The 10,637-nt window shown below is 38.5% G+C and overlaps 1 protein-coding gene across 1 annotated transcript; it reads right to left on the bottom strand.

Moving 5' to 3' along the window:
* Positions 1–2,265: 2,265 nt before the first annotated feature.
* Positions 2,266–10,330, bottom strand: LOC121961710. Its single transcript, XM_042511770.1, has 10 exons — positions 10,100–10,330; positions 9,578–9,811; positions 9,029–9,246; positions 8,759–8,886; positions 8,046–8,181; positions 4,337–4,418; positions 3,882–4,115; positions 3,402–3,622; positions 3,169–3,296; positions 2,266–3,031 (listed from the first exon to the last, which is right to left on the bottom strand). Exons 1-10 carry the CDS (start codon positions 10,152–10,154, stop codon positions 2,887–2,889), a joined length of 1,581 nt encoding a protein of 526 aa, XP_042367704.1. The 5' UTR covers positions 10,155–10,330; the 3' UTR covers positions 2,266–2,886.
* Between the last annotated feature and the right edge of the window lie 307 nt (positions 10,331–10,637).

Genomic DNA, 10,637 nt, shown 5'->3' on the forward strand with positions numbered 1-10,637 from the left:
AAAACAAACATATGCTGTCTTATGCTTTAACTTTCACAGTATTACTCCAAGACTGCAGTCTTTCCTTGACCTTAACCAAGTACTGTGAGTCCCTAATCATACCCATAATAAAATCAATCTTTCTTTAGATACTTCAAGCAGAAATTGGACTGCAAAAGTGTATATTGTAAATCATCAACACATTGTCAGTGAACAAACTGATCAACAACCAAAGCCACCTTGGTATGTTAAGAAAAACATAAGTGGTTATGACAAAGTGGATGAGAATACAACACAACATATTTTAGCATCAACATTTCCTGGTTAAAATCATAACACCATGGATGGAAATTAGCACCAGCTACCAGCCAGATTTAATATAGAATATGTAAAATATGCAAGTGGCTGCTAGATTTGCATCACTCACCAGACTAAAAAAACTAAAAAACAATTGTTATCTATTGAGTGGCTGGTAGATTTCAGAGTCCAGGGAAAGTGGCAGGTGGAAAGAAAACTTAATTTCCAGCCCTACATAACACAGACAGGTACTGTTCAATTACTGATTTCTGTTATTTAGTCTTCTAAGTATTCTTTGTTCAACTTACACATTCTGATTTCTTTTCCACTTCTTGAATTTTTCTTGGGCATTTTCACCATGCTTTTCAGGGAGTTTAAGTGGGTGTCAACCAAACACTTCCTGCTTTTGTGCCCTTGCTGATGTCATCAGTGATGTCACAGGTCAGACCTGATAAAGGTATTTTGCATTAAGCTGAATATACAAATTAATGATTATAGCATTTATGCATATGCATATTGGTGAAGAATACCCAAAGCAACATCCAAAGCTTCAATGAAAAACCTCCATATAAACTTTGAATGTAAAAATAAAAACAAGTTCAGTACAATCCTACTTTTGATTTACTAGTGTAATGCAGTTGCATTGTGTGATAAATCACATTCTGCAAAATGGTTCAAAATAGTGATTTATTTTGAAAAACTCTTCTTCCTGTCCTCTTCCTTGACCCCCAGCTGTAGGTAACACACCTCAAAATTAAACTAAAATACACTGTTGATCCATGCCATCCAGGGCAATTATGTTTTTACATGACAACCTGCAGATTTTGTTTTCAAATAATCTGTTGATGTTATAATTATTTAGTTTTCGTAATGAATAGTTAGATTTACTCAGGTATAATGCGAGCTAAAAGGCATGAAGTCAATTCAAAGGTCCTGCCTCTTAAGACAGATAGAGCCAGAGCATATGGTGTTTAATTTGACATCAAAATGACAAACAAAATGACTTCAATGTCTAACTGCAGGACTCATGTTGCTGAAAAATGATCATACAATTATGTTTTGCATTTTGAGATATTTTGATAAGGTTTTCTTTTAATAAGATGCTTATCATTAAAAAGACCGTTGCATGTCCATGGGGTAGAACTCATAGTCCAACCTTTAGTCCTTTGTAAAAATGGACAAAGAGACACATGTTGATTCATAGGACAGCTTTATTTTCTTAACTTTGCTTTACTATTCGAAAAAAAAATCAGTTTGGTAAGGCATTCACTAGTATTGTTTGAGTGTGTGGTTTCCACAGAAACCTCCTTGATATATACAAAGATGTCAGATTGTGGATTTTCCCAGATCTACACCTGAGGTCACACACACATTCCACAAACACAAACACCTCCACATACTATCTCCTCTACACCTGCCAACCCGACCTGCTCAAGCCTCTTTCCAATGTTGCCCCAAATAAATCACATGACCAGAGGGAAACAAAATAATTGGTCACTAATGATTTATGCCTCTTCAAACACAGCCAATGGGTCTAACTCGAGGGTGATAATAGGTGTTAAAAGTGTGTGTGTGCATGTTGGGGTAATTAGCACATTACAGTCACCAATCGTGTGTGTGATTACGGTAGATTTTGTAACTGGAAACTTTACTGATTGCCTGGCAACCGTCTCTGTCTTCCCCTTATGTTTACCCATAAAGAAACCAATAACTGCAGTCTTTGCCTTTCTGTCAGCTAGTCAAACGAACTATGCTGAAATACAGCATATTTTTATTGTTTGCACCTTGTGAGTGAGTGTGTGTGTGTGTGTGTGTGTGTGTGTGTGTGTGTGTGTGTGTGTGCTATTATGGTAAAATGCTACAGTAGCTGGAACTAGTGCACAGGCTTACATTTTTAACATGTTTGGAATGACTTCACTGTGTTTTCTGGCACACATTTACAACAGTAAACATTTCATATGCAGCACAACACAAGTCAGGTGAAATGTCTTCATTTCTTCATCATTTATTAAAAAAGTGTGACAGGTCAAGTTTATACATTCATATGATTCTTAAAAATGATCAGTTTCCTCCAAGTTATATAACTACTGCATTAGGTTACTCTACAACTGTTTATTTATTGGTTTTGTTTAATATTCATGCATTACAGTCCAGTATGAATAAATCAAAATGATTTTTATTTGCCAAATGTAATTTACACAAGTAAAAGACTTTAATTCATAAAACACATTTTTAAGGTCTGGTTATTGAATTTTGTGTATTGATGCTGCATCATTTACAATATGGTAAAATTGCATCTTATGATCAAGTACTTCTCATTGGTTTTAGTTTTATTTTCACTGTTGCCAAAATTATAAAAATAATAAATAGGAGCCTAGTAGCCTGGGAGATGTATGAATAGTAATGCCATAACTTTTACACTGAGAAAAGATTAATTGCTATTGATTCATTCACATTGTATTGTACACTGAATAATATGGAGAAAGGATATAATTTTATGTGGATGGGAGTGAAAACACCACCTAAAGAGATTCCTGTCCCTGAAAAAAATTAAATCTTCCATGACAAACTGACACGGCTGTGTACTGAGTGTCTGCCATACAGGTAGAATTACCTTTTGCACTTAAGAACAAGGCCAGAATAGGTAACAACCCAAAGTGTGCCCAGGTTGTAGCTCAGGCTGCGAATTTTCATACACATTGGGATGTTGGCCCAACCTCTGCCAGAAGTTGCGCGACCATAGGTGATGCCAGTTCTGTTGAGAAAGAAGCAGCAGATCTTTAAAACCATCATGATTCAGTTTCTTTCAGACACAGCTTCTGTTCACGGATGGCCAGCTCTACCAGATAAGCTACCCAGTTCAGTAAAACTTTTAACTTAGTACAGGCTTACCTTTGGTAGACTCGGCCATCTGTGCCCAGTCCGAAAACAGCTCCATCATTCCCCACTTCAATCATTTTCAGATTTAGGCCTCTCACTTGTCTCCAGCCACTGTTACGACAGTTTGTTGGGTCTACATTCTGTTATAAAAAGCATACATGGAGTATGGTTCAGTTGTCATTAATAACACAGACACCACCAAGAGTTAAAAAATATAAGATTTTGGAAGAATTGCAGTGACTTACTGATGTATGGAAGACACTGAAAGTTGGGCTGATTCCCCAGCATCCATTTTTTTGGCTGCAGCTGATGTACCTCAAAATCCCTCCCAAGGACGTCCAGCTCAGAGAGGATGATCCACTGTAAAGAGAAACTGAGCTACTTGTCAGGCAGTAGGGCCGGGAGGCGGTATCAGCTCCCACAAGTTGACCAGAACCTCCAGCATCCACCTGAAACATAGACAGGCCTGTAGACACAGAGAGGTACAACTAATTTAGTCAACAAACAGTTACTATTGTTTAATCTTTTTAAACACTGTGTGTACTGTAAATGTGAAAAAAATGTCTGTTGCAAACAAGGTGAATCTGTCACTTGACCATGTTTCTATCTAACAGCATTGTACAGCACCATCGCAATTTTACTGTCAACATAACAGTTAGTAATGATGACCAGCTAAACTCATTCAGACTGCATTCATTGACAGAAGTAACAATAATGATAGTTACCAGAGGATTGTTCAAATTTTCCTTGAATGTACTTGTAGACCCTGTTTGAGGTGTCACTTGCCCAAATTCCTGCAGGTCCCACTGAGACATGCCCGAATTGGATTGAGCTCAGAGGGGTCCAAGATGATCCAATCAGGCAATAGGAAATATTTCTTGCAAGGACGACCACTTTCCCCAGCCCAGCATCAATCTGTTGAGCATCATAAAGCTGTGGACCCTCATCGCAGCTCCAGGCTGTGAAGACAAAATCATCATGAGGAATTGGAATAGAGGAGCAATCTGGGGCAGCGACGTCATCTTTAGAAGACAGCACATACATTATCTCTCTTTGTCTGTTACCGGTCAACAGAAAGACAAATGCCCATACAGAGACACTTTTTAGCAATGCAAAGGGGCAATATATTGAAGATAGTTCATGATATCCATCCTTACAAAATAATAAGACAGTGACTTACCATGACTGACAGCAAGATGACACAGCACCAGCAAGAAGGCTGCGATAGCTTTCATGTCGTCTCTGTGTTTGGGAGTCTGTAGTCAGCAATGAGCTTCTGGATGTACGTCTGTATCTGTGTGGTGCTGCAGACCTACAACCCATATGGTTTGCCTGGCCTTTATACGCTCGATTCACAGGTTGGACCTATGTGTCTGATGACGGCAAGAGCTGGTTCTGCAGGATGTTCAAGGAAGCAAGGAGTAAATTTTTCATTTTAACGGTTTACTGGATCCAACATTTCAAATATGAATGCAGTTTGACAGCTTTTGTCACATAGAGCCTCCCATATAGTGCTAGCCAAGAATTTTAAAGGGCGGAGACACCAAAGATCCAGAGCAGATATGAGACAGTAGGATTTGTTTTTGTGTCGATTAGAATCATGTCAGGGAAGTTAGACTGCCAACCCAAGCCAGGAGAATCACCAAAGTAATATCTATTAGTAATTAATACTAACTAATAACTAGCCTAATATCTAGTATGCTCATGTTTTTTTATGTATTCAACAGGCGTTGTTGGAAGAAGCACTGTGCCCCTTTACAAAAGTAAAAATAGCAATGCGTCGATGTAAAAATACTCCGTTACATGTCAACACTTTCATTCACAATCCTACAAATTAAATGAACAAAATGTTCAAGAGGTTCAACATAAAAATGGTCCCTTTGGCTGTTATTTTTTATGCCAATCTACATTTCTAACCTGCTGATTACTTTTACATGGTCAGGTATTTTAGTCAAGATATACCAGATCATATATTTTAAAATTCTACAATCTGATATTTTTATCTAACTGAGGCAACTAGTTTATCTCATTTAATCTGTATTTCCTTTTCATTAATGTTGAGAATAGCTAATGACTTTAAAATGTATGCATAAAAACACAAATTGGCACATAACAATTCATCAGTGCAGTAAATGAAGTGTCTGACACTCAAAAATTCTGCCAGAACAGGATCCAGCTCCTCCCATGTTAGGACTGGCACCTATTTAATTGAATCTGTCACCTCCTGAGTATTTTTTATTTGTGTCTAATATTAAATGTTATATGTGTTACAAACCTGGCTCACTGGTTTGCAACAAAGAGAGAGTCCACACAAAGTTTGCTCGGGAATAAGGAGATGTTTATTTAACTGAACATAATTAAAAGGAAAATAAGGTGCATATCCGTAGATCAGTGTGTGAGGTGGAATGAGGTGTGTGTGTGTGTGTGTGTGTGTGTGTGTGTGTGTGTGTGCGCAACAAACAGAGAACAAACCAAACTAACTAAACCATGTCGGCCATGTGGCGTCAGCTGCTCAACCACCAGAGAGAGAGCAGAGTGACTCCAGCAGCCCTATTATAGAGGTAGGCCCCACCTATAGGTGTGGGCCTACTGTGGGGCTGCAGGAAAGGAAGGAGCTGAGGAGAGAGGCACAGATTAGTGAGGCCGTCACATATGTCTTGTTAAAAAATCCCTTGTTTGGCTATTTTAGATGCATTTTTAATCAGATTTTAAAAGAGAAAAAGAGAGAGGGAACTTTAGGTCACACAGTGCCTGGAGCTTGGGAATTTTGTGCATGTCACATGAGCTGATGTGATTTTAAACTGCGGTTTGAGTTAAGATAGCCTGCCCTCAGCGACAAGGAGGAAACTGGTAAAATGCCAAAAAGACAATCACGTTTGTTAAATTTCCTCAAACCACCTGGCCAGTCAGAAGGCCAAAGTCATTTCGGCAGATAGGAAGGTAGGAAATAATCTTTATTGTTGTTCTCTGTTGTGTTGATTATTGATTTGGAGGGTGGGTATAATATAATTAATGCACTGTCTGCTGTTATGTGGCTAAATATGTTTTTAGTGTCTACATATTATTGGTGTATATTATTGCAAGCCCCACAAGCTAGTAGATATGGTGGTTATATTAAAGGTGGAGTGCTGGTGTGGAGCTGTCCATAGTGCTGAAACAGAATGGAGGTACAGATAGACAAACGTTATTAAACATGCTTGTTCTTTGTGGTTCTAAATAGCAAATTCGGCTCCAATTCCTAATTTTTCCCCATTGTAGAAACCTGGCTGAAGGGACAAGACAAAGAGGTTACAAGAGAAAGCAAGTGCTACAAACTGTTAACAGCTATTCCGTGCGTGTCATGCTGCTGATTTGGAGTGAACAGAATCCTCTGATCTATATAAACATTGCTCTGTTTATGAAGACAGTGTTGTTTAGGTTTGTTTAATTGAAATAGCTAGTGCCCACGCAGTCCAGTATTTTGCATACACTGTGGATTTTGATATGCTCCGTGACTTTTTCTATCCAGTATATCCCCTTCTCTGTCACAGCACAGCCGGTAGGTATTGCTTGCATAGGAATCAGTGCCATATTGGCATCAGGTTTCTGTACCCAGCCCTAGTTACTGCAAGAAATACTCACTGAAAATAGTCCCCAATAAATGCATTACCTTCTCCTGTTTGAGTAATGTTTGCTAGAAATTACATTGCCCTTGCTCATCGAGGAAACAACTTAAGTTGTTCTTTAAATGATATTTTGTGCTTGAGACTTTTATAAGACTTGTGTAGTAGTAGCAGTCCTGAGCAGTCTAGTCAGGAGGCAGGTAGGAATGGTGGATTGGATCTTTGGAACTGTGTAAACTTTGGGTCATTTTAAGGTATGTTCTTACCATATCTCTTTTCCCAAACCTTACTATAATAACTTTACCTACAGAAACATAATTAACATTAATTAGGTAACTCAATTTGAAGAACATAATGTCATTCGTGGGGAACTATATGAACTCTCGTGTGTGCATTTCTAATGTGTGCATTTCATGTGTTTACATTTTCGTGGCCTATCATACGACCCTTTCTATTAGGATACTTTGCTTTAAAATCAAATGTACTGTTGCTGAAAACTCTACACCTAACTATTAAGTATTATTATTGACATTAAGGCAAAATTGCAAGTCTAGAAAGATGGCCTGGGAACCCATTATCCTCATTCATATGCAGCCAGTAAAAATGGTTCAACTAAATACATACAAATGGGCCCAAAATTGCAGGATTTACAGCAGTCTTACAATTCTTCCATACATTTTTATCATGTTTGGAATGACTTGACCTTGTATTTTCTTACACATATTCACAACAGTAAACATTTTGTATGCAGCACAACACAAATCAGGTGAAATTTCTTTGATTATCATTTATTAAAACAATAGAAAGTATGACAGGTCGAGGTTATACATGCATAAAATTCTTAAAAACAATCAGTTGCCCTCAAGGTATATATTTACTGAATTAGGTTACCTCTACACCGCTCATTTGTTATATTTGTTTAATATTTAACGTGCCACACATAAGACGTTTATTCATAAAACACATTTTTGTTTACTGATACTGAATCATTCCAAAAAGGATCAAATCCCATCTAAGAATCAATGATTTCCCCTAGCCTTAATTTCCACAGTTTCCAAAATAAGTACAAGGAGACATGTGAATAGTAATGCCAAAACCTTTACACTGAGAAAGGATTAAATACTGATTTATTCACTCTGTAAAGTAATCTAAAAGGACAGAACTTTATATGCATGAGAGAGAAAACGCCACCTAAAGAGATTTCTGTCCCTGACAAAAAATCATCCTTCATGACAAACAGAGACAGCTGTGTACTGAGTGTCTGTGATAGGGATAGAATTAATGTGTGCACTTCAGGATAAAGCCAGCTTTGGTAACAACCCAAAGTGTGCGCAGGTCGTAGCTCAGGCTGCGAATTTTCATGCACATTGGGATGAAGTTCCAACGACTGCCAGAAGATGCTGAACCATAGCTGATTCCAACTCTGTTGATAAAGAAGAAGCCAGAAACATTATCTGAATTCAGTTTCCAACAAATGAAACTCTGCACAACTTTTGTGACACTTTTGCCTATGAGTTTATTTTAGCCTTTACAGGAAATTGCTTTTGGTTCAGATCATGTAAAACATATACATTTATGAATTCGTATGAACAAAGTGCTGTAAGCAAAGGCAATACTTTTAAACCTACATCTTATATCGTAGGTGGATGATTTGAGTTAGATCATAGAGGCATGATGCATTTTAGCATTGCACTCTAAGCAGTTTAAGCAATATACCCTGAGGTGCAATAAGTAAAGGTCAGTATTTACAAATGTATCACAGCATTGCAGCACTGTCATTTTAACATCATATTGACTAATACTTTTCATTCCATGCAAGATATACCACGCTTAAAGACAATTTACGGAGTATTAAAGTATTACTGCTGTTACTGTGTTTGCTGTATGCATTTTACATACAAATATGATGCCTCAGGCTATAACCCTATTGCATGCTTTACCACAGTGGAAAAATAAATCATTCTCCAGATATTATTGCAAGAGTGTGAATAATGTCTTACCTTTGGTAGACTTGACCACGTGTGTTGATTCCAAATACACTTCCATCATCCCCCACTTCAACCATTATCATTTGTTGCCCTGTCACTTGTCTCCAGTTAGAGGCTCGGCAGGTTGTTGGGTTTACACGCTGTCAAAAGAAGCATACATGGAATCGTCATGATAAGTGAGTAAGTATGATTCAGTAGTCTTTATGATCACACCAACACCACCAAAAGTTAAAAAACAAAAAACAAAAAAAATGAGATCTGAGAAGCATTGCAGGGGCAAACCATGAAGTAGACTCGGTGACTTCTGTCGACTCCCCAGCATTCGTTTTTTGGGCTGCAGCTGATGTACCTCAAACTCCTTGACAGGGATCTCCAGGTCAGGGAGGTTGGTGTGCTGTAAAGAGAAGCTGTTCTACTCATCACGCAGTAGGAGCTGGAGGTGGTACTAATTCCCACAAGTTGACCATCACCTCCAGCATCTACCTGCTGCATAGACAGACCTGTAGATACAGAGAGGTAGAATTTAGTCAACAAACAATTGTAACTGTTTAGTCCTTTTAAACACTGTGTGTACTGTAAATGTGAAAAAAAAAATGTCTGTTGCAAACAAGGTGAATCTGTCACTTGACCATGTTTCTACCTAACAGCATTGTACAGCACCATCAATTTTACTGTCAACATAAAAAATGTGAAAAAATTGTGTTGCAAACAAAGTGAATCTACCTGGGAGCACTGTACAGCACCAGCCGTCAGCATAACAGAGTTAACATATACCTTTTCAGATTGCACTTATGGAACTAAAATAATGATAATGATAATAATGATAGTTACCAGTGGATCTTACAAAGTTGCCAGCAATGTACTTGTAGACCTTGTTTGAGCTGTCACATGCCCAAACTCCTGTACGTCCCACTGAGACATGCTTGAATCGGGTTGTGCTCATGTAGGTCCAATATGTTCTCACCAGCAAATAGGTACGATTATGGGCAAGTGCAACCACTTTCCCCAGGCCAGCGTCAATCTGTTGAGCACCAGACAGCTGTGGAGCCTCATCGCATTCCCAGGCTGTAAAGACAAAATCATGACAGGGAATTGAAATCAAGGAGCAACCTGGGGAAGCGCCACCATCTTTGGAGGATCACATTTGTGGTTACATTAACCTTCATTGACTGTTACCAGTTAAAACAAAGACAAATGCCAATATGAACAGACACTCTTGACAGAGGTAAAGGGGCATTATATTAAAGGGAGTTAATGATATTCACCCTTACATATTTGGAGATACAAACTGGTCAAATTACTTTGAAAGCTTGCCACCCATTAATGCCACAAAAAGATAAGACAATGACTTACCATGACTGATGGCCAGATGACACAGCACCAGCAAGAAGGCTGCGATAGCTTTCATGTCGTCTCTGTGTTTGGGAGTCTGTAGTCAGCAATGAGCTTCTGGATGTACGTCTGTATCTGTGTGGTGCTGCAGACCTACAACCCATCTGGTTTGCCTGGCCTTTATACTCTTGATCCATGGGACGGACCCATATGTTTAATTATAGCCAGAGCCAGTTCTGCAGGCTATTCGGGGAAACTAGGAGGAAATTTTCAATTTAAATGTTTTATCTGCAACCATTATTTCTGATTCACACCCAGTTTGACAGCTGTGCCAGGTAGAGCCTCCCATGTTGCACTGGCCAAAAAAAACCTCAAAGGTTCAGAGCAGAGATGAGGTGAGAGGATTTATTTTTGTGTTGGTTAGAACATAAAGTCATCAAAAATGGATCCAGTTTGACAGCGTTTGTCAGGTAGAGCCTCATGTTGCACTGGCCAAGAAAAATTAAACAGTGGTGGCCTCGACAATCCAGAGCAGAGTATTAACATTACCACAAATAAT

Source organism: Plectropomus leopardus, chromosome 22, assembly GCF_008729295.1.
Source record: "Plectropomus leopardus isolate mb chromosome 22, YSFRI_Pleo_2.0, whole genome shotgun sequence".
NCBI classification, from domain to species: Eukaryota; Metazoa; Chordata; class Actinopteri; order Perciformes; family Serranidae; genus Plectropomus; species Plectropomus leopardus.

Excerpts from the sequence above, each read along its gene's own strand:
- LOC121961710 (XM_042511770.1), bottom strand. The coding sequence starts at position 10,154 with ATGAAAGCTATCGCAGCCTTCTTGCTGGTGCTGTGTCATCTGGCCATC. Across the intron at positions 9,247-9,577 it reads CAACTTTGTAAGATCCACTG|GTCTGTCTATGCAGCAGGTA; the intron begins GTAACTATCATT and ends CTGTATCTACAG. Across the intron at positions 8,182-8,758 it reads CGTGGTCAAGTCTACCAAAG|AGTTGGAATCAGCTATGGTT; the intron begins GTAAGACATTAT and ends CTTTATCAACAG.